This window comes from Mus musculus, chromosome 4, assembly GCF_000001635.26.
Source record: "Mus musculus strain C57BL/6J chromosome 4, GRCm38.p6 C57BL/6J".
NCBI lineage: Eukaryota > Metazoa > Chordata > Mammalia > Rodentia > Muridae > Mus > Mus musculus.
The window spans coordinates 80,908,731-80,933,318 of NC_000070.6; the positions used below are offsets into that span (position 1 = coordinate 80,908,731).

Sequence of the window (24,588 nt, forward strand, 5' to 3'; positions counted from 1 at the left end):
GCAATCTACTTGTTTGTTTGTTTCCAAACAGGATTTCTTAGTGTATATCCGGCAGTCCTGGAATTTGCTCTGGAGACCAGGCTGGCCTCCAGCTCCAAGATCTTCCTGCCTCTCCCTCCTGAGTGCTGGGATTTAAGGGATCTTCCTCCACCACCCGGCCATCATACTCTTTTTATTATAAGGTCAACTTCTGTCTTAGTTACAGATAGGCACTTCACTGATGATAACTGGAAAATGACTTGTCCAACGAAGATCTAACTAGGTATTGAATCCTTGGGGTTTACTTTGCATTCAGCTCTGAATTGGACTTTGTACAGTTTATAATAAAAAGCTGTCCGTGACTCAAATGAGAAGCGTCCATAATTACATGCCACAGTGCAATCCTCATGCAATGAACTTGTGGTTTGCCAGCTTTCAAACAATGCATGCAGTTTTATGGGAGAGTTGCGATTTAAGTTGGTCCCTCTTTGATTCCATAAATGGTAGTTCTGATTTTGAAATGAGCCACCTAACTTACAACATTTAATTTTTTTTTCCTTTTTTCCTTTTAAAAACAGTTTTAACACATGCAAAGGTCTGGCTTATTGACAAGACAATTTCAGCAACGTTTTCCCTGCCATGAGATATTTCCTTCAGAAAGTCTCTGCTTTTTCTCCTTTTAAGGTTTCTTGGATGTGAAGATGACATGAACAAACTCCAAACTCCATTTATCTATGTTGTTTGGAATGGAAAAGCTGAATGGGAAAGGAGGCCAGAGGAACAGAGGACACAAATGAGTAGGTCCCAGACAAAAAGTATTGGAAATACTTCAATGGAAACCTAAAATTATAGTTTGGTGGGTTGAAAATACTATTCTCAACTCTCACTGACACAAATACAATGTTCAAGCAATCTTATAATCTATGTACTTGTTGCTGATTTACTTGGTAGATGTATTCTAGATTAATGGTTTACAAAGTTGTGGTTCTTCCTAAATAGCAGCAAATTATATAGAAATTATCAAAGAAAACAAGTATGATTTCACTAGTTACTCTCAGAGTTTTTCTTCCATAATTAAAGAGGAATGCTTCAGCAATTTCTTCCATTTAAAATTCTCCTGCCCCCTCAGTATTTATATATATATATACAAACACATACATGCTCTGGTTATTCTGTTCTTCATTTCTGCTTGGGGTAGTATGCTGGAATATTGGCAACACAATTATATCTTCTTGTACATTTTCACTGAACCATTTTTTTCTTAAAATTTTTATTGTTTAAATGCATTTTTTTTTTAATTTTTGAGACAGGGTTTCTCTGTATAGATGTAGCTGTCTTGGAACTCACTCTGTAGACCAGGCTGGCCTCGAACTCAGAAATCCACTTGCCTCTGCCTCTGCCTCTGCCTCTGCCTCTGCCTCTGCCTCTGCCTCTGCCTCTGCCTCTGCCTCTGCCTCTGCCTCTAAGTGCTGGGATTAAAGGCGTGTGCCACCACTGCACGGCTTAAATGCATTTTTTAACATCAAACACATTAATAATACTGAATATTTTGCGAATCAAATAGTACATAAAAATTTGTTCAACTTCACTGAACTATTTATCGATTGAATTTCTCCGTTCTTTGTGGAGTTATTGGGCAAGAATTCTAATGCTATGTGTAATTGGCTTTTAGGAAAGTTGGGGGGGGGGGTGGAAAACGACATAAAATTTAGCCATTCTTCTGCCTCTAATGTTAAAAATGTGTTCTACAGGTTGTAGCTGTCAGGGGACTTCAGCAGGGCAACTTTTAACTTAGTAACCTAATATGGGTATGCTCAGCTGAGGCAGGATTTGCATTTCAGTTTCTTAACATCAGGGTTGGGAAGATTTTGCTGCCCTTCTTGTCTGTGACATACGGTACAGGGGTTGGCTCTGCTTTGGTCCACCTGCCAGTCGAGTTTAAAGTTTCCGAGGCTCGGAGGAACACAATGACTTGGATGAGACCGACTAAAAGGAAAGGACACTGCTGCAGCAACCAGGAAGCCCTTGAACCCCAGCTAAGCTAACCGTGTCTTTTTCTTTTTTCTTTCTAAAATGCGCCTACACCGCCTACACACAGGACGAACCCACTTCTTTCATTGATCAGATTTTTTTTTTTTTTTCCTGACCGTCTAAGATAGTCTGATCCTTGGCGACATATGGCTGGAAAATGAAACGACCCGGGAGTGTGGCCACCTCGTTATTCTGTGTGGTGTAATACCAGATGGGCACCGTGAACCGCGCTGGGATGTGAATGGACAGTTTGAAATGGGAATTTCCCCGCATCGAGCAGGTTCCATTTCTCTCTTGGGTCTCTCGGTATAACGTACTAGCTTTTGCCCTTCTTCTCTGCAGTATCAATTAACTCAACTTGGCGGTGGAGTGGCCAGCTAGGAAAGGAATGAAGCGATCTGGCTAATCTTGCTGGCTGTGGAGCGGCAGAGCCTGAAACTGCAGCCGGGTGCAGATCTGCCGACTGCGCCCGGGGCATGGAGCGCACGGGCGACCGCGGGGACTCAGGCCCGGCCAGAGGAGCCCAGTACTGAGCTCCGGAGTCCGCCAGGCCGCCGCCGCCGCCTCCTCGCGCCCTCTGCCTTTACTGTCAGTGTCGCCCCTCGCAAAGAGTCATGGAAGACAGCCCGCTGCCAGACCTCAGAGACATCGAGCTGAAGCTGGGGCGCAAAGTGCCCGAGAGCCTAGCGCGCTCGCTGCGCGGGGAGGAGCTGGCGCCTCGGGAAGGGGCTGCGGACCCCAGCGGGGTTGGTGGGAGCTGCAGCAGCAGCAGTAGCTGCAGCAGCTTTGCGCCCTCCGTGTCCTCCTCGTCGTCATCCTCCCCTGCCTCTGGCTCTCCACGACGTAGCCACCCCAGCGCCCTGGAGAGGTTAGAGACCAAACTGCACATCCTCAGACAGGAGATGGTGAGTGTGATGCGTCAGAGGCGACTTGGGGACCCGGGGCCTGGGACCCGAGAGGGTGGCACAGGAGCGGGGGGGGGGGGGGGGGGAGAAGCTGGGAGGAGGTGTGCGGGAGCGCGCCTCTGGACTCGGCTACAGCTAAGCTTGAACCCTGAGGACTTTGCTCGGTCACGGGGTGCCCTGGCAGCTCATTCGGCTCTACTTTCTGATAGAGCTACTCCCTGCGCACCACTCTGCAGCTGCCAGCCGCGGATTCTCCCGCACTAGCCTGCTAAAGGCCGGCAGTTACTGCGCGGATCTGGGCCTGCTGTGAGCCGTTTATGTTTTGCCTTGGTTCAAAGGGTGGTTTAGTCCAATGCACTTAGCGCAGAAATGCCTCCCAGCTGGCCGGGAGGTGGCGCGGCGGGGTCCTTGCAGCCTGCTGTAGTTTGCTCTCCTCCACCCTCCCCTTGCAGCAGCTGCAGCTGTCCCAAGGCCACTGTTCAGTAGATTCGCCACAGCTGGTTCTGAAAACAATGGCTCCTCGCCCTTGATGTGCTTGTGAATGGCTTGTTTCACTGTTTTGATCCTGGAGAGCAGGTGACCCCAGCCCAGGGATTTGCTAATGACTGCCTCCTACCCTTTCCTCTAGTTCTCAATCAGCACTTGTTTTCTCTACCATTTCTGTGAACCTCGGATTAGGACAATGGGTCAAGTAGGTCTAAGACTCGTTATTCCGGATGTGTTTACACTAAAGCATTCATTCATTTGCCTTGAGCTCTTGGGCGAGTCTTGGCCTTTACAGATCTCAGTTTGTGATCTTTACAATGATGAGCTGATTGGAAGAAATTATCTCTTTCTAAGCCTTTTGAAGCAAATGGCCACAAACCAATTACATTTTCTACCAACTTAGAGAGGAGGAAAATTTCAACAGGGGGAGGGGGAGTGTTGAAGGGCTTCCTACAAAAGTAGCCTGCTGGGGGTTCACATCTAAGATTCCTTCCATTTTTATTTTCTGTGATAGGGAGACCTCAGAGATAAATTCCAAGCCAAATGACAGTCTTCAGAGATCATGACCTATTAAAAGACTATAGAATATCACTTTAAAGACCCTCGCTAGACCTCTAAACCTGGTCTACTTGAAGCCTTTATGTCTCCCGTAGTAGCTTACCACTTGAAAAGGTTCCACATATTGAAATATATGTATATTTCTACATGTAACTGAATATGTATATATGTATAATATACTTTGTGCATTGCAAATTATTTTTATTATTATTCATATTTCGCTGCCTAAATACATGTTAATCACTACAAATATTTATTACATAGTTACCATGTCTTAGTAAGTATTGAGGTCTGAAATATGCAATAAAAAAATAAAGGAGGTGAGATTTCTTAGACTCTGAGCATCTGAAACATCTACCAAGTTCAAAGTTACTACTGGTCTAGGAAGAGGTGGGTCCAGACCCCATCACATATCAGATAGATTGCATTGAAACAAAATTACAGTTATTAAATAGGAACGAAATAATTTTATAGTTTAGGATCACCACAACATGAGGTTGGACGCATCAGAAAGGTTGAGAACCGCGGGCCTCAGAGGATGTAAAGATGCTAACTCCTAAGTGGGATGACCTGAGTTTGATACCCAGGATTCATATGGAGAATCAGCTCGCACAAGTTGCTCTCTGACCTCCACACAAGCACCGTAGTGTCACGTGCACATGTGTGTATACCTCACAAACTAAATACAGGAATGTAAACAAACAAACAACAACCACAGCAACAACAAACCTTTTCAATCAATGAATGTGTCCATTAAGAGCTTTCAAATCTCTTATGCTTATTTGACTTTTATTTGTAGTATTGAATTCTATAGGATAAGGAAAATTGGTCATTTTCAAGTAAGACTGTCTGCCATACATCTATTTTTCCTAATGAAAATGTCCAAGTTGATAAAAAATTCTTTCAGATATATCTTGCTATTTATGATGATCATGATGTATCAGGGTTTTTTTTTTAATTATTTTTATTTTACATGTATGAATGGTTTCTCTGAGTGAATGTTTGTACCCTGCATTCACACCTGGTGTCCTCAAAGGCCAGAAAACAGTGCTGTGTGCACCAGAACTGGAATTATAGACAGTTGTGAGCTACCATACTGGTGCTGGAAGTGAACACAGGTCCTATGAAAGAGCGACAAGTGCTCATAGCTGCCTAGCCATCTCTCCAGCACTCTGGTATTAATTTCTAAAAGGACAAGTGGACAATCACAACAAACTAATGAATCTGTGTCGTCTCAATGTCTGTAGACTAAGAAAAATGCATGTCATGATCCATGCTTTGGGGTAAACTCTGTGTTCTAATAAAAGTCTCCATTGAGTAAATCTTTCCAACACTGGCTTCATTTAGGAGGCAGAGGAGGCATATTCATTTTAGCTATGCACATCTGCACGCACATGCGTGTAGGTTGACATCACGTGCCTTCCTCCATCCGTCTCCATCTTATGTATTGAGGCATCCGTCGTCCACTTGTCTAGTCTAGCTAGCCAGCTTGTTCACTGGATTTCAGGAATGCATTTGGTGTTTGTGAGAAGGCTAGGAACCCTAGCTCTGGTCCTCATGCTTATGAGGCAAGCACATTTCCCATGGAACACCTCTGAAACATCCCTTCAGCCCTCTGTCATCCCCGTTTATGCTTCCATGGATACCATCTTTTAACCTTGTCTGTAAATGTTGTAGTCATTGCTTTTAGAAATCTAGAAGGTGGTTTGAAAGGCAGAAAGGTGGGTAAAGACACTGAAGTGGGGTAAGAAGCTGTTTCTGGCCAAACTCCTTAATGTTGAAACCCTACTTAACAATTCAAATAGTGTCATGGGTAAGGAAAATATGAATAAAGACATTTGTAAGCATAATTTGATACAAAAGGTAAAAATCTAAGTTTAGAATGTTTTGGGGAAGTAACAAAAATGTTGATACAAACAGTTCTGATTTTGACTTTAGGAAAATTACAAGAGAGAAATGTAGAATTGCATGTGAAATTTATTTTGAAACTGGAGTAGGTACTGAGCTTCTAATACAAAATTTACCCAAGAAGCCTGTGAGGGTTGGCAGCTCCTGGGAGGCAGATGCAAGCAGACTTCTGAGAGTTCCAGGACAGCCAGGGCTACCCAGTGAGACCCTGTCATAAAAAAAAAAAAAAAAAAAAAAAAAAAAAAAAAAAAAAAAAAAAAAAACCCAAAACCAAAAACACAACACAACAAAATATATAGATGATAAACCAAAATCTGCCCAATAGCATTTGGTCATTACTTCTCAGCTCATTGTAATGTGTGTCGTATCATTTGCACCTCAGATTAGACTACAGCAAGGAGGTATTTTCATTCATACTTGGAAAGAGACCTTTTGCCTTAGCATAGAGATGGGTTGAGAATACAGGGTAAGGCCACACAGTTAATTAGTGAATAAAATTATCATTTGAACTTATGGCACCTGACTTTATGTACTGTGCTTTTTACCCACACTGGTCTGTATTCCGGAATTTTCTTTTAAAAATATAGTTTAGCCCTTGTAAATCTGTGATAGCTTAGCATTTTACCTCATAAAATGATAAGAAACTCACAGAACAAGCCCTTGGGATATGTGGCAGGGGTTGTTGTGAATGTGTATTCATTTATCAGTCAGTAATCGTGTGTGTGTGTGTGTGTGTGTGTGTGTGTGTGTGTGAGAGAGAGTCCTGCCTTTGACCTTAGGGAACAAGAACAAAATGTCTTCCTTTTAAAAAGTCAATATTGGGGTTTTTGTAATGGCTCTGTGTGCAAAGGCACTTGATGCCAGGCCTGGCAATCTGAATTCGAGTTTGGATCCTACATGTGAAAAGTAGGTGACTATCCCTAGCAGTAGTCCTCTGGTCTACACACACACACACACACACACACACACACAATGGTACATGCCATTGACCTCAAACATATCATACACACATACAACAATAAGTATTATCTTTAAGAGACTTCCTTGGTGTTTTCTTCCCACATTATATACAAAGATTCATTTTAAACAATTTTCTTAAGATGAGGATTTCATTATATATGACTATATTTTATAATCTAATAATATCAGAAATCTTCTTCCAGTAAGTATAGATCAGTTCTATCAAATTTTGTTTAAATATTTAGTAATCTAGCTTAAAACATACTCTTTCTTTATGAGTTATTCAAAATGTTGTTAAACTACTTCAAAATGTCTGTATTATACTTGTAGCTTGAGAATGAAAACCATTTTCCTAGATTTACTCTGTGGCAAATTCGACATGAAGAAGATAATAGGGGCAATCAGCAGACCATAGGAGATTGAAGTTACAAGGGACCTAATGCATGGTCCTGAGGTTACCTTCCTAGACCAGTATTAGTTACGAAATCAATGTCCTGCTGTGGAGTAGGAGAGGAAGTGACCACGTGGATCCCAGTCAGGGCTCTCAGAGGTGCAGACCCTTGACATCTTCAGGTAGGCTGGAGCCACTGTGAAAGCTGACATGAAAACCCTGGGTCCTGACTTCCATATCTGGAGCCATAGTTTGCAGACTTCTATATGTGTGAGAATAGAAATCTGAAGCTAGTGACTTAGACTTTGTTACTACAACATATCACACACTGCAGCTCGTTGTCAATCTGTGCCTTGGACTAGACACAGATATACATATGGGAGAAAAAGTGGTTCAAGAGGTGGCTCAGCAGTTTAGAGCACTTGCTATTTCTGCAGAGAGCCCTGGTTCAGTTCCCTACACCCACATACATACATGCAGGCAAAACACTCAAACGCATAATAAGTAAATCTAAATTTTTTGAAAGAAAAAAATCATAAATGATACCAGATCACAAATTAAAATGTTTGAAAAATCTTGAAAATAGATTTCTGCTTGACTTTTATGGATACTGGTCTTAATAATTTTTTTTTTTACTATGCCCCCTCCCTATTTTAAATGGTGTCTTTATTTTTGTAATAAAAAAAAAAAAACCTTCAAAATTCCCTTAAAAGCAAGTTTTAATTTTACTAGCTTCACACTTGGCTTTGGGTACACTTCAGTGTAGGCACGGAGATTTTTATGACTTGGTTGCCTCTAGGTAGAAGCTGGGAAGTGGAGACATTTTCCTTAATGAGTTCTCAAGATGGTTGAAAAGATAAAATAGGAATATAATTTGGCCAGAGAATGATTACAAACCAACATGTCAGCGGGCGCCAGATGCTACATTTGAGACAGGGGAGCCTGGCTGTGGGTGTGACTCATGAGGATAAGCCCTCCTGACTCATAAGGTGACCCTGGCAACCATGTAAATTAAGGGCTTAACCTAGGGATAAAGACATGGAGGACAGTTAGTACCCAGCAGTAGCTGCTTCTGTCTTTATGGGCATTTAATGTTAGTATTTTGAATGTAATAAGTAAATCTTCCTTTTTTTAATTTGGATACTTTATTTGTTTACATTTCAAATGTTTTCCCCTTTTCTGGTTTCCCCACTGCAAACTCCCTATCCCATCCTCCTCCCCCTGCTTCTATGAGGGTGCTCTCCCACCCACCTCATCACCCTAGTATTCCTCTACATTGAGGCATCACTCCCACTGATGCCAGATAAGGCCCCTTCAGCTCCTTCATTCCTTTCCCCAACTCCTCCACTGGGTTCCCTGTGCTCAGTCCAATGGTTGGCTGTAAGCATCTGCATCTGTATTGGTCAGGATCTGGCAGAGCCTCTCAGGAGACAGCTGTATCAGGATCCTGTCAGCAAGCACTTCTTGGCATCATTAATAGTGTTTGGGTTTGGTGTCTGCATGTGGGATGTATCCCCAGGTGGGGCAGTCCCTCGGTGGCCTTTCTTTTAGTCTCTGCTCATAATAATTAAATCTTATGAGACATACTTGCATAATGAGTGGCTCTTGCATTGACAGCAGCTCTAATGTCACTTTGCTAGAAGCTCATAGAAGGTAAACATATAACTTGAAAACCTTCCACAAACTAATGTCCGAGCTTGCATGTGTGAGAAAGACTGAGGACAACTCAGGAATCAGTTTCCTACTGTGTAAGTCCTGGGCTTTAACTTAGGTTATCAAACCTGCTAAGCCATGATGCTGGTTCAATAACCTACCTACCTTCCTTCCTTCCTTCCTTCCTTCCTTCCTTCCTTCCTTCCTTCCTTCCTTCTGTCCATCCTTCCATCCCTCCTTCCTTCCTTCCTTTTTTTCCTTCTTTCCATCCTTCTTCCTTCTATTTTTTTTCTTTCTTTTTGAAGCAGGGTGTCACTGTACAACCCTGGCTGGCCTCAAACTCACAGGTAGTTATCTGTGCCCCTCAAGTGTTCATGGTGAAGGAATGCACTACCACACCCATCCTAAGAACGTTTTTCTGGAAGAAAAGAATTTCCTTCCATGCAGGTTGCATAACAGGAGCATGCTACATTGTTTAAAAAAAGACTACAAGTTGTGTGGGAATTTTAAACTCAGAATGTTCATCTTGTGCTGACATAAAAATATACCTTCTATCCTCCTTCGACGTGAGCCATATTGAAAAGATGTTTTCCTGCATTGAGACTTTAGTTGTTAAGGCACAACTATGGAATTCAGGTTCATATGAAAGTCTTTGGAATCCATGACCATCTGTTAGTATGAGATGGAATCATTGGGTCCTCCAGATCCACTGGAACTGAAGTTACAGATTTGTGATCCATCCTGTAGGTTATGGGAAAGAAAACTCTACAAGAACAATAAGTAGTCTTAACAGCTGAGCTGTCTACCATCCCCTTGGTTTTGTTTTTTTTCTTTCAATGCCATACTTTTACTATTCAAATGGTAGTTCTTTGCTTTGCAAGGGCCTTGGTAGACTTTGGAAGGGGCTCTTAACTTAGGCAGGGTCTGGGAAGGTGGCACAATGCTTAGTGTTTTCAGAGCTACCCCATGAACCTGAATTTAAAGCCTCAGCAGTAAAGCCTGTAACCCCAGCATGGGGTAGGGAAGAGAGAGGGGGATCCATAGAGCTTGCTGGCCCCATAACCCCATAGTCTAGCTGGGTTGATAAGTGCTCTGAGGTGGTGGCAAAGTCTTCCACTCAGCAGTTCAGGATAACCTGAATACTGCCAGCAAGAGTAGGTGAGAAAAAAAAAAAAAGCATTCAGCTCCCGGAAAGCAATTTCAAGGTTTTTAGACAGAAAAAAATAATCCTTGCCAAGACGACCAGAAGATTAGAAATAATTAAGGGTACAGAAACTCTTCTTTTTAGAATTGTGCATGACTCATAGGCTACAACCAGAACCTCCACTTTAGTTTTCTGACTCTACAATGAGACTATAAATTGCATCACAGAGATAATGCACATGGGGGCCCTCAGATATAACTTGGTTTTATCATTTAGATCTGTGGTGTTAGTCACACTGTAAAACTTAATGAGTTATAGGTAGATAAAGGACTGAACTGACAGAAACCTCTCTATAGTGAAATACTGTTACCGTTTAAAAGACATTAATGAGCCTCTGGTAAAAGGTTTTCATGGAGTGAAAGTCTGACAAAATTATGCAGATGTCTCATCATTTGCCACTCCTGATGTGGCTGCATTAGATCCTGAATCCCAATTGGTTATTGGCTCACTCTTTTTTCTCCTACAATACAGTTGATTCTAGGACATCACTGTAACTAATTGATTCGATGCCTGTGTCTCCCAATGACTTAGCCATTTCCTTAGAGCTAACTGTGAACTAAAGTATACCTCAGTCTATTTCCAGCTTTCATGTTTGGAGTGTGCCAGCAGCACTTTTCCAGAGTAGAACAAAGAACACAGGCCAAACCCAGGCATTTGGAACTAGGCTCTTGATGAGAGTCTGCAACATCCTCTTGCTGCCTGTGATTGTGGCAGTAGACATAAAAAAGAAATAAGAAAACTATTTTCTATCTCCTTTGAAAGAGTGTGGGGAAATGTGTTCCTGGCTGTAGGTCCCACTGCCTTTGGGTAAAGCCTATCTAGGTAACCACAGGGCTAGGTATGTTGACAGAGCACAGCCCAGAAGGAAGCACTCTTCTTTGCCCCTGCACAGAGAGCACTCACACCTACTTCTGCCACTCTCTCCTGCTCTGTAATGAGATTTTGAGGTTTGCAGGTAAAGAAACAATTTAGCAGAGACACAGAAAAGGTTAGAATTCATGTTCTTTCATACACATAGAGAAAGAAAGATGCCTGGTGCAGTTTGCACACTTTTAGCTGAAGAGGAGTAATAATTTGACAGTGGCACATGACAGCTAGATAGTTTTAGGGTATGAACTGTCCTTGGCTTACTGTTTAGTCTGGAACCAGGACATTATGAGGGCAGTGTGGCTTGGACACATTATATTGAGGTATTTGAAACAGAAAACTTATAGTGACCATCACATAAACAAGGTTCACATGGGAAAGAAGAGTGGGTAGGAAGAGAAACTCTAGGTTTCTTTAATGTTCTCTCTAGGATCATAATATTGGTAGGAGTTTCAATGAATCAATCTATTTGTGTATGTGTATGTTCATTTGAAACTATATTAATTAGAAAGATTTAAAATGACCATTACATAATCTAGTGTTGCAACAAAACCAGTAACTGTATATTTCCGTCTGGATATTTTTGTCTGTACACAGCTGTGTGAATACTGCCTTTCCCCAAATCATCAGGCTTTGCCTTCTGAGAAGTACCAGTGCATGGAATTTTCCCGCCTATAATCAGCCTTTCTAATTCAAATCCTCTACAGGGAAAATTCTAAATATGTGGCAGACATTTAAAATTCATTTGATTTGAAATATTTTAGACTTTTATTAAAGGTTGGAAACAAAAAACAGGGACCAAATCAATGTATTGTGCTTACCCAGGGCCCTCTAAACTTTATGTCTGTCCAACTCACTCTCTTCATTCGCCCTCTTTCTAAAAGACACACACACACACACACACACACACACACACACACACTCCCCACAAATGATTCTTAAATCTCTAAAGACAGCAAGTATAATATTGCTGTGCGGCTCTACTTCTCAGGAACTTAATGAGGATTTACCCAAGGCAGACATTCTGCATGGGCAGTGTCTTTTTGCCTCTCCTGGGTATGATGTTGCACAATAATGAAATAATCACTAACATATCTCACTCTTCCCCATTGAATACAGATTTGTCCTTAGAAGTTTTTGTGATGGAACACTAAGCCTCTAGAGACCAAATATCAATCAGCTTTTCTTCAAAGGGGGTCAAATATTAGAAATCCTGTGTATCAGATATTTACATTATGATTCACAACAGTAGCAAAATGATGTCTCTTTTGAGATGCATGTATCTCATAAGAACCATTTCCATAGTTCTCAAAGTACTTCCCCCTGTGTCTCCATCACTCTTCAGGTTATAAAATTACAATTAGACGATGAGTGTAACATGTGTGGCCTCTATCTCAGTACAGTGGCTATAGTCTATATCTGGCATATAGTATGTGCCTTAGAATTGTGTCTGTCAATGACTTTTTGCCTAGTACTCTCGTTACTGGTTAAGGAGGAAGTGAAACAAGTAGGACTACACTCTCTGCATGCACTACATTACATGTGGCTTGTAAAGTGCAGCCTTGCTTGGAGGATTATATTTAATAATAATAACTATACACACACATATATATGTACAAATATATATATATATATAGATAGATAGAGAACTTGAAAACTCTCCACTTAATTTTCTTTAATTTGGCTATAACCAGTGTTTACCAAAGACTGTTGTCCTGAAAATTCCAGGCAATCAAATATAATTTTATCCTTTATAGATGCTCTTCATAACTGCATTATTTCATTTTTAAGATTTGCTTTTTGTGTGTGCCTTATAGTAAATGTTCTTGTATCAATTATCCCTTATTTGGAAATTTCTAAAACTTAGCTTAGAAGTACCTGTAGTAGATATGTGAGGGATAGTCTGTATAATTCATCCATTTATTGTCTTTGTGCATGTGGATTTGCCAGTAGAGAAAATGGACAAGAATACAGGGAGTCTTATTTTAGTAGACACTGGACTTAATATCAACCCAGATTCATGTGTTATTACTAGAACTCAAACTAGGGGAAAAAGAATTTAGTAGTGGCTCTTCAAATTCCAGAGCTCTGGTTCATCCACTGGCTTTTAGTGGTCATCCTTTAGAAGCCTGGAAAATCATAAGCCACCACATAGCAACCTATACGTGTCACAGTAATCGCCTACCAAAGGGGAATGGAATCTCTATTCTCCACTGCTGTGCATGGAACAAGATGAAAACATTTTCTAAGATGTCTGCAGTGATTTAGGTTCATGTTGTGAGTCTGGATATGGTCATTAGATTACACCATCATCTTCATTGGCACCCGAAATCAAGTGGGCCAAAGGGATTATCAGCTATGCTGTAACTCTTACTCATAACCATTTATCATTAGTTGACTCTCCTAGGAGCAATATCTAATTCTTGCACTGCTGATTTGGGAATGAAGATACAGAAGTGGAGGGAATTCACACTGATAAAGACAGGCCAGCTTTCCCACTTCCAAAACTGTTTGTTCCAGGTGTCAGGGCTTGGCCAATATAAATAGAGGAAATTCATTTCCATTTACACTTTAATTCCAAAAGTCCAGCATCACTACTGGGAATGTTCTGGAGTTTCACCACATGAACTGCTGGGTCATGTTTGTTTGCATTCAGTCTCGAGACAAATGGACTCCATTTGGATTCCACCCAGTGCTTACAGAGGAATGTAGTGTTATGATTTTTTTTTTTTAATCATTGTTGACTTGGTTTTGTTGCATTAGGAAGAAGCAACCTGAAAATCCTATGCCTCTTAGTTACTCTTATGTGTAGAGTATTTGGTGCTGCTCAAATGTATCAACTCTTCCGAGAGCAAAGAAAGGAATTAAAGTTAGGAAGTCAGATTGATTCATACTCTTGAAAATTAGTCCAACAGAAATCTACGTGCTTGCTCTGTGCCCTTCTACAGGAATTAATTTTGTCATAGCTAGGTATCTGTGTGTTTCACCTAAGTACTATTCATAGAATCCAGAGTTAATATACATGTTTCCAAATCCTCACTTCTTGTTGGACCAGACACAGATGAAAACTCATGTGTGCACACCATTTAACAATGTAAGGATGTTCCCTAGATGGGGCTCTGCAGCTATGCCTCAGGAAATATTTCAGCAGAAGGCATGACGTAAACACAGCACACATTTTTAGTTATCAGTAATATTGATTCCTGTGATGAACCCCACACAGGGTACAGATAACACTGGAGACATGGATTTCAGGTTACTTACAATGAATCAGGTAACAAGGCATGGGTTATTATTAAATAATTTAATTTCTGGGGTATTAAAATTGTTGTCAAATCTCCAAGGTATTTTAATAAAGCATGCGTTTTTGTTGTTTTTATAAAGAAAACTACTATTTCATAACTGTTTATTTGATGCTGGGCTCAGGAGCTACACATTAGTACCTTATTTCCCAACTGGAACCCCATTTCTAGTCCTCAGACCCTTCAGAAGGCTCACTCGCCTTTTCCTGTCTCTTCCCTCCCTTCCAACCTTAGCTCCCATATTACATATCGTTAATTTTGACTTATCCTGCGGGTCAAACAATTAGTTACAGTTTGCTTAATGTTGGCTTTGATTTTGTTCCTTTGTGGATCTCTCAGTAGATAGAACCATGTCCAATTTACACAGCTTTAGAATTTAAGAGAGTACAGGAATTCAGCATTGGAGGAACAGGTGAATATAAGGTACTTAATTTGTAAGAGTGCCCCTTTGAGGAGACATGTGATTGTTTAAATAGCTTCAGCAAATCAGACATAGTGAGCAGTGCTGATTAATTTTGAAGCCGTAATAAGAATGATTGAGACAAATGGATGATCATGTGTTCAGAATTAGTGGAAATGAGATTAAGAAAAAGGGTTGAATACGCCTAAAGAAGAGAATGCCAAACTAAGAAGTGTGAATATGGCTGAATATCACTAAGGACCAATTCCAGTTGCTCTTTTAGGGAAGTTATCGATTGGAGGTAGGGATGCTTTTGCATGCTTGCTCGTTTTCTCGCATTTCTTTTCCTTGGCGATAAACAGTTTCCATGTGTTTTACATCTAGTATCTTTAATAGGCATACTTTGGAACCAGCCGTAAACATGAAAACACTGTTGATTACTGCGGAATGAAATGTGGGGTCAAGTAAACCATAACGGCGTGTTTTTGGAAAGAGAGTAGAAACAAGACTATTAAGCTTGTATATGATATAAATACTTCAAAAATATTTGTTTCTTCCTATTGACTCAAATTCCACTTTTATAATCGTTTTGTGGCTTCCTAATACAAACTCCATAAATTCAAGTTGCCCGGGTTACCATATTGAGTTTTCTAAAGAAAAAAATTTAATATTTAAATCATCCTAATGAACCAACTCCATAATTCTCCACTCCTAGGAGGCACGCGAGTCTGATCACACCGTGCAGACTGCATCGTCTATTGAGGGCACTTTCATTTCATTTGGGTGTTTTCTTCTGCAGTTGTTTTCATTGTAGAAGATATGCTTCACCATTTCTATCCTTTGCGGGAACCCAGGCTTTTGCTTGATATTGTTTTTTAGGTTTTCCCCATGTAACTGTCATAAAAAAATGATTTATTTATTTGTATGTGTGTGTGTTTTGCTTGCATGTTTGTCTTGCATGCTTGGTGGACAGAGAGGTCAAGAGGGCGTTGGCATGATCTGGAGCTGGAGTTAACGATGATTGTGAGCCACCCTAAGGGTGCTGGGAATTGAATCTGAGTCCTCTGGAAGAGCAGCCAAGACTCTGAAGTTATGAGCCATCTCTGCTTTCTCTATGTGACTGTCTCAAACATCATTTGTATTACCTGAAAATGTCTTTTATGTGTGCAGCCCTATGGTATTATATGGTTAACTCGTTTCTTAGACTTTAATTTTCATGAATATTTTATACATTCATGTTATGACCAAATAATTCCTAGCTCAAGGGATAAATGTCATTGTTTTTACATGGCAAATTCCTCATGGAGGTTTCTCTTGTCTCTTTGAATTTTTTTCTGTAAAAGAGTACAGCATTTAGGAATGTTATTAAGTGTAGGTAAAAGGACATACATTGTGAATTAGTTATAGTGTATGACACTAAAGCTGTTTAATGATGACTTCCTGTTGTCTGTACTGTTATTGTTATTGGGATATATCCCTGTCAGTATGAAAGCTACCTTGAAAATTAAAAATCTCTCTATAAAATGATAAACCAAAACCGATAGGAAAAGAACACAGCGCTCCTCTGACTGCATAGTGTGTGGCTGGCAGAACAGAACGTTCTCTGCCATCAGCTGGAGCTGTACTGAAGAGAACTTCACCTCGTTGCAGAACTCAGCACCTCACTGCAGGTCCTCCCTTAGCCTGACTCCAGAGCAGTGAACTCTGATAATTGCAAAAATCAGCCCAGGAAGCTGATCCTGCTGTTACTGGAAGGAAAAAAAAAAGTGGCACTGAGAATTTAACAGTCTGATTTCTGAACAGAAGCAGTGCAGGCAACTCATTAAGAGACAAGTTCTGCATTTGGTTTGCAATCATGATCCAGAACCAGGGGAAAGACACAGACCACAGAAGCCAGGTGGTTTTACTGATGTCAGAGAAGTCTCGATGCAATACACATTAGATTTTGAAGCTGTGTCTGCCAAGATTTTAATTGCCATAAAAGCATCTCATATTCTCCTGAGTGGTTGTGTGAAAGATGAGCTTTTGTTGTTCATGTGTTCAAATGTAGGGGAAGTATGAAGGTTTTGTTTTAATTTAGAAAATTCTATAAGGGTTTTGTTTAAGAGTTTTATCTTGTTTTAACTTGACCTAGCAGGGAGAAATCAAATCAACAAAACAAAACTTCATTTAAAAATTTTATAACCAAGAGAAAGTATGTAATTTGACATCATTCATGGCTAAGAATGTGTTTTAAAAAATGCTACCCAACAAAACCCAGGCATTCGTTTTCACTGTGTGGACACTGCTCCCTTGTCATCAACTCTGGAACTACCTCCAAGTAATGGTGGAATTTCCCTTACTCCTGCACAATAATGTAATGTTACTTCTCTAGGCAGACATCTACCTCAGGGTGTCTCAACACTGTCATACTTAAGTCAAAGTTTTATGCGTTACTCTTTCCTATGTCCGCACTATAATGAAAGGCATGAAGAAGTATAGCATTGCAAATGAAAAATTTCAGGTCATATTAGGTTAGGCAATCACATGCACAAGAATCATATACTTGGCCTTGGGAGCTGATGTCTGGACATGTCCTGATGAATTAATTCATCATGTACCATCTGCTCTAATAATTCTCGCCACCAACTGTCATATTCTGCCATGTAGCAAGTTCTTATCTACAGTCTCTGATGTTTGTTTATGAATTTGTCTACCTGGATAAGACTGACATTGTGTCATGAAACACACTAGCAAGCTGCAAGTCCCATAGTTTTGAAGGACCCATAAGAACTGGGAAAATTAGTAGCCTAGTAAACCTGCCTCGCTTGGATGCCGTCTGCTTCACTCCTTTCATTTTTTTTTTTAATATATAAATTGAGGAAATCAAATCATTCTATTCCCAGCAGCTCTTTAAGTGTGTTGACCCATCTGTTGCCATATGTCAGGCATCTGCTTTTATCATCCTCATCTGTGGTCCTGCAAAACTAGAGGCGATGAATTAACATTGGATATATGCTAATTTGTAGTGCTAGAGCAGCTATTTGTGAGACATTGAATCTGGCAGTAGCAATTTTCAGAATTAGCAATATTAGAGGCTAAGAATAGAAAGCACAAGTATATTTGTATTCTCAACCACCTTTTTTGAGTCAGTAATTGTAAAGCCTTTGTCATCCCCGTTTGTATCAGTAAATTGTGAGAAGTGAGCCCTACTTGTTTTTTTAATTTATTTATTGAATCCTACTTGAATTTCCCTTTAAAACAAGCATGATATCGTATATAACAGGATAGAATCATGCAGGAATGTTCTGTGTCCAAGTTGTAGAGTTTTTCCTTTTGGGGAAGATATTGTCTTTATCTAATATTAAGTTATCATTAGAATATATTAGAGGAATTTAAACAACCTTGTCAGTATATCATCAATCCTGAGTTTGTACATTTCATAAAATACAGTATTGTACCCCTACCATTAACTATGTTTTTTTATTATTGTCTACAATTTTTATGCTGACATGCATGCCATCTTTTCATTGGTGGATTGAAACAGTCACTTAGGAATTTATCAACCAAGTTCAGACACACAAACCTTCAGGGCAGTATAGTGTCACTAGCAGATGTTTAGCTTTAATTGTCATAAATGAAAATGATTGTCCCTTAAGTTATATGGATTGGCTATATTTTTTTTGTCTTTTTCCTCTTTCCCCCTTCCTCTCTCCTTCCTTTCCTTCCCCCTTTCCTTCTTTTTTATTTCCTCTTTCTTATTTTGAAGGTAGGGTCCCAAATTGTAGCCTTGCTGGCATGGATCTCTATGTGTCCAGGATGCCTGAAACTCCTAAGAAATCCTCCTGCCTCTGCCTGCCAAGAGCTGGGATTAAAGGTGTGCTGACAGCCAGATGATCAGACACATTTGCTATACTAAAGTCAACTTTTAAATAACCCTTTGAGCCAAATAAACAACCAAATTTTTTATCAGAAATAAAATTCAGCACAATTATTTTCATGCCATGTGTGATGGTGCATACCTTTAGTTAGAGAAGGCCAGCTTGGTCTTCATAGTTTCAGGCCAGCCAGTCTGTAAATAACTAAATAACTAAATGAGCAAACAAATAAACAATTCTAGCTCCCTTGAATATGACAAACATTTAAAAATTTATGCATAATAATTTTTATTGTTTACATTTAAGGTGAACAGGATACTCTGCCTTTATAGTTAAGTGAGTTCATAGTCATGCAAATTAACATGCTCATAGGCTACCTTTTAAGATTTTTTGTAAAAGATTTTATTTATTTATTTATTTTTGGTTTTTTTGAGACAGGGTTTCTCTGTATTCTTGCGTGCGCCCAGCTGGCCAGGAAGAACGACGCTGCTACAGGATCCTTCTGCACACATTTATTCAGTCCTGTTTCTTCTTTCTCCATATATCTCCCTTGTTTATATCTCTCCCTTGTTTTTATATCTCCCTTGTTTATATCTCCCTTGTTTTTATATCTCCCCCGAACCCTGGGCCTCTCACTCTTTTATACTCTCAGTTCCCATCCATGCACAGCAGGCCACGCCACCTCACCAGGCACGCAGCTTCAGCTAATCAGGGCAGCAGGGGCAAATCTCCATCAATTTGGATTCACCTGTATCCTGGTACACCTGCGCAGCACTCAAGATGTTTGTGTCTTATATGAGGAAGTCAGGTGCAAGTCATATGACTTAGCTACAGTCTCTGGCGCCTTTGGGACTGCCGCCACACCCGCTCCCCACAATTCCCCCTTTTTTCTTTTTTGGCAGAGAGAATGTCTGTAGATAGCCCCCCGCAGCCATGCCCCTTACCCGTCCTTGGGTGACAAACAGCATTGGTTTGATCCCTGTCTTAGGTTGGTGACATGCCCAGGGAGTCTTATCACTGACTACCTCTCAGTCATGCCAAGCCACTCCTGGGGAGATTGTGTTTTGCTTGCGGCAGGTGCATCAAAGGGCCAGGATGCCGATTAATCTATGGCCAGCTCTTAATTGCTGCAAGCAAGCCTCATGGGTGAAGGTAGAGGTCTGATCCCCAGTGTGCAAGCATAGGGGCCCTACACAAAACCATCCCTTAGGCTCATCACCCAGAGAGGTCTTGGCCAGCTCCCGTGTCATTTTTCCTGGGGGAAGGGAACTAGGACACTGAACCTTCATGCAATCAGACGTGCCTTCCACAGGATGCCAACAGCAAGCTATCCTCTGTGCAGTGCTTAGCCTCGCACCCCACGGCATAACGCAGCATAATTTCTTTTAGAGCGGCAAACCAAATCTGAGGAGATTGTCCCGCCTCCACTGCAGCAAAAGCCTACGCTACCATGGCGAAAGTGCGGGCCGCACACTCTGCACCTAACACATGTGCCAAACACAAAACACACACACACTATAACAAGCATACATCCCAGGGCTCTCATCCCCGCTCATCTTCCCTGAAGCAAGGGATAGATAGCCAGAGGGGCTATCTCTTTAAGGGGAATTCAGGGATCAAAAAGCGTGGAAAGAATATCATGTCGAGCTGGTATCGGCTTCTGGAATACCGAAAGGATCTCTCATCTCGGCTCCATCCTTTGTGCTTGTGGGATCATCCACCATATCCACAGGGGCAACTGGATCAGGAGCCTCATTCTTGCAGCGTCTCACCAATCTCTCTGGCACCCAAAGAGGTTCCATCTGGTCCTGTGGAAACACACAAACAGACCCTCTCGCCCACGTCAACACCTGATCTACTCGATCCCCAGGGGGGATGGACACAATACCTCGTGGTGATGAGACCATAACCTCAATCACCTGTGTGTCCATCTGGGGAGTCAATACGCCAAATCTCTGGACAGAAGGTCTGCCTACAGGTGGATGCTGAGGAGGCATAGGGAGGAGGCACAGAAGCTAATTCGCCTTCCTCCTCCACCTCGGCTCTTTTGTTTCGTCCTTTCTGTTCACCTGATTTTACTGTGTCTTCTTTCTTTTTCCTTTTTCTTTTAAAGCCCTTCTCCTTTTCCGACATACTTTCCTGTTGCTCTGTAAGGATTTTCTGACCTGTCTTGACTGCCTCTCGATTCAAACAGTAACAGAGTCCATATATCAGAACAAACAAGACCAAAACTATCAGACCTACCCACAAAGGGTCAATGGGAGAAAAAAGCATAACTACACAGCGAGAATCTATTGATCACTACACTGAGGTTATCATAGTTCCTTAATCTGTCCTGAAACCGGGAACCTTAACTTATCCCAAAACCATGAACCTTTAGTTACCTTGTACCTGCTTCCTGGCAACGTTATATTCGCCTCTATTTTATCGGAGGTCCTTCCCAAACTCCTGGGTTACTTTGTGCCTACTTCCTGGCAACTTTATGCTCACCTCTATTTTATCCGAGGTGCTTCCCAAACTCCTGGGGTCCCAAGTTTCACTCACCATGAACTTACCCTGCCGGCAACCACTGACTGCTGAAAGTTCTGAACTTGGTGGGGGAGTCGGTTCCCCGTACGGGCCACCAATTGTCGCGCCCGCTCTCGACCAGCAAGAACGATGCGACCACCAGTCCTTCTAACAGCAGTTTATTCAGTCTTCATCTTTCTTCTTTCTCTTCATCAGTACCGTTCCCCAGCTGAAGAGTTCTGAATCCACGCCGGATCCTTCTCAACAGTCTGTTTTATGAGAACCTTTATTAACCACTCCTTCCCCGTGATGCAGTTCTGAATCCTCCCTGTAGCAGGGGGTCTTCGCTCGTGCCTGAAGATGTTTCTTGTTCCCGGGTTTCGGGCACCACTTCTTGCGTGCGCCCAGCTGGCCAGGAAGAACGACGCTGCTACAGGATCCTTCTGCACACATTTATTCAGTCCTGTTTCTTCTTTCTCCATATATCTCCCTTGTTTATATCTCTCCCTTGTTTTTATATCTCCCTTGTTTTTATATCTCCCTTGTTTTTATATCTCCCCCGAACCCTGGGCCTCTCACTCTTTTATACTCTCAGTTCCCATCCATGCACAGCAGGCCACGCCACCTCACCAGGCACGCAGCTTCAGCTAATCAGGGCAGCAGGGGCAAATCTCCATCAATTTGGATTCACCTGTATCCTGGTACACCTGCGCAGCACTCAAGATGTTTGTGTCTTATATGAGGAAGTCAGGTGCAAGTCATATGACTTAGCTACAGTCTCTGGCGCCTTTGGGACTGCCGCCACACCCGCTCCCCACACTGTATAGCCCTAGCTGTCCTGGAACTCACTCTGTAGACCAGGCTGGCCTCGAACTCAGAAATCCACCTGCCTCTGCCTCCCCAGTGCTGTGATTAAAGGCGTGTGCCACCATGCCTGGCTGATTTTATTTATTTTATGTATATGAGTATACCGTAGTTATCTTCAGACACACCAGAAGAGGGCATTGGATCCCATTACAGATGGTTGTGAGCCACCATGTGGCTGCTGGGAATTGAATTCAGGACCTCAGGAAGAAGTGCTTTTAACCACTGAGCCATTTCTCCAGCCCCCCCCCCCTCTTTTAGATATTCTCGTGGTAAGGTATTTAAAATTTGATTTCCTAGCAAATTCCTGGCATACCATATTGTATATTAGATCTGTCGGCTTATGGATGCCACATATCTGCAACTTAGTAATTTGTTGTTGGGTGTTTGTTTGTTTTTTTGTTTGTTTGTTTCGAGACAGGGTTTCTCTGTGTAGCCCTGGCTGTCCTGGAACTCACTCTGTAGACCAGGCTGGCCTTGAACTCAGAAATCTGCTTTTGCCTTCCAAGTGCTGGGATTAAAGGTGTGCGCCACCACTGCCTGGCATAATTTGACCTATCTCAAAATCAAAGGATGCAGCTAAATTCAGTTGCATGCAGGCTGCACACACTAGATCATGCAGTTCCACCCCGGTACCAACATTTGGTGAAATAGAGGCAGTGTGAAGAAAGTCTTAGGTAGCCTGTCCAACAGACAGAAATGAAAGAGTTACTTCATGGAAGAATAGCATTTTAACCTGTCCTTTGACGTCAAAACTAGACTTGTTTGTTTGTTTTCATAAGATATCAAGCTGTCTGAAGTCCAGTTTTACCCTGCCTACGTTTGGAAACTCATACAGGTTTAGAAATAATAATAGTAATAATAATAATAGCAAATCATGGAATCTAAAATTAAAAAAATAATCATCTATTGCCCCTTATAGAGTTTGGATTTCAAGGAAGTGTTTATGTAAACTCCTACAAAATGTGGAAACCATGCCATAGTAAAGTTACTGGACTATTTAATTCATTAGTAATTTCCACAGTTAAGTAATGTCTGTAAGAGTCTCTCTCCTGTCAAGTCCAAACAGAAAATAAAACCTCTTATTTTAGTTAATTTCTAGGCGTAAAATTAATTGTGATTCCCAAGGCATAAAGCAACAGAACACTTTAGGGCTTTTACATCTTGATAAAGATCATAATTCTTATCTGTAGTACCATAATATTTTTCTAGTGACTTGCTTAAGTCGAAAATGCAGTCTCTTAATTATACGTATTACGTAGCCATCCCCGTAGGCCCATTCATCCAAAAACTTTGAACCACCCCACGAGCTGTAACGGCTGTGCTTCTTGGAGAAGCCTCACTCTAGTCTATGACTTTAAACGCATTTGAGAATATTGAGAAACCTTATTGGTGGGAATTGATGAAGCTTCCCAAGTACTCTCTGCCTCCATGGCCTTTAAAAGAGCACCAGCATAGATATTCCTCCTGCCTTCCCCCCAAAGAAAATGTGCTCCTAAGGTGACTGCTGATCTTTTTTTTTTTTTTTTTTTTTTTTTTAAGATTTCCTGTATCTGTTTCATTTGACTATTTAAGGGTGCTTGCTGTGTTTCATAAAATGGCAGTGTAATACAACAGGGGGGAGCACCTCAGCGGGCCGGCCAAGTTATTGCCATGAGGAATCACCATCCTTGCAACAACAGGCTTAGTGAAAAGGAAGCTTATTGGGGGAAAGGAAGGGGACCTGCAAAGGTGTAGAGGCAGAGAAAGGAGGGGGTTAGAGAAGGACAGAAAGAGAGAGAAGAGAGGAAGAGATGAAGAGGCTGGCTGGGGAAAAGAGGGAGAGCAGAGAAGGGGGAGAGAGAAAGAGAATAGGAGAGGGAGAGGAAGAGGAGAGGGGAAGGGAGTGGGGAGATAGAGAGACAGAGAGACAGAGAGAGTTGAAGCAGCCAAGCAATCCTTGTTAAACCCCTGGCTCCCACCGGGCAGGTGGCTTCTCGAGCTGTTGCTAGGTAGCTGTTGGGCACAGGCTAGCAGACTTGTCTGTAAGCCAACAGGGCTACTTTAAGAGGAAATCTTATTTTTACCTTTTTTGTCGGAAACTAGCTCTTGCTAGTAGTGCTCAGACAGTCCTCAAACTAACATCTCTAGCCTCAGCCTATTAAGTACCTGGGGGTTATCGGCATGCACAACTGTGCTCAGCAAAAAATTAAAACATAAAGTGTATTTGGAAATTAAAATAGGGAGCAATGAGTTTCACTGTGTTTAAGTCATATGACTATTTCCTTTGTGTCCTTTTTTTTTTTTAAAGACATAATCTAGAGACGGTTAAGAACATGCCCCTCAAAGGATAAACAACCCAAACCCAAGAGGAAGAACCTATTTTCGGTGGGAACTGAGGATCAGCTAGACTGACTTTTGGGGGAGGAAATGGAGATCAGAATAAGAATTTAGTGTTAGGGCTCTGGGTCTTTCAGTGTCATACTCAAAATGCTCTTCTCCCTGGTTTCAAAAGTGACTGAGAAAGGGGAAAGTGCCTGTTTGTGCTTCTCAAGTGCTCAGTAAGCCTCCTTTTATTCCTGCCACGATTACTCCAGAGAGGACCTGTCACATTGAACTCAGAGGATGAGGTAATTATATGCAGTTTAGAGAACTGCACTTGAGGATCCAGCACTCATTCTGTAGAGACACGATTAAACCAATCGGGCTGGAAATTCCTAGAGCTGTTTCTTACAG

At 41.5% G+C, this 24,588-nt stretch overlaps 1 protein-coding gene across 1 annotated transcript in view; it reads left to right on the plus strand.

Annotated features, from left to right (window-relative positions):
* The first annotated feature begins 1,955 nt into the window (after window positions 1-1,955).
* Window positions 1,956-24,588, plus strand: part of Lurap1l (leucine rich adaptor protein 1-like) — a 43,616-nt gene continuing 20,983 nt past the window's right edge. Inside the window, exon 1 of the mRNA NM_026821.5 lies at window positions 1,956-2,915. Coding sequence (NP_081097.2) covers window positions 2,625-2,915 — 291 coding nt within the window. The 5' untranslated portion in view covers window positions 1,956-2,624. The remainder of the gene's footprint in view (window positions 2,916-24,588) is intronic.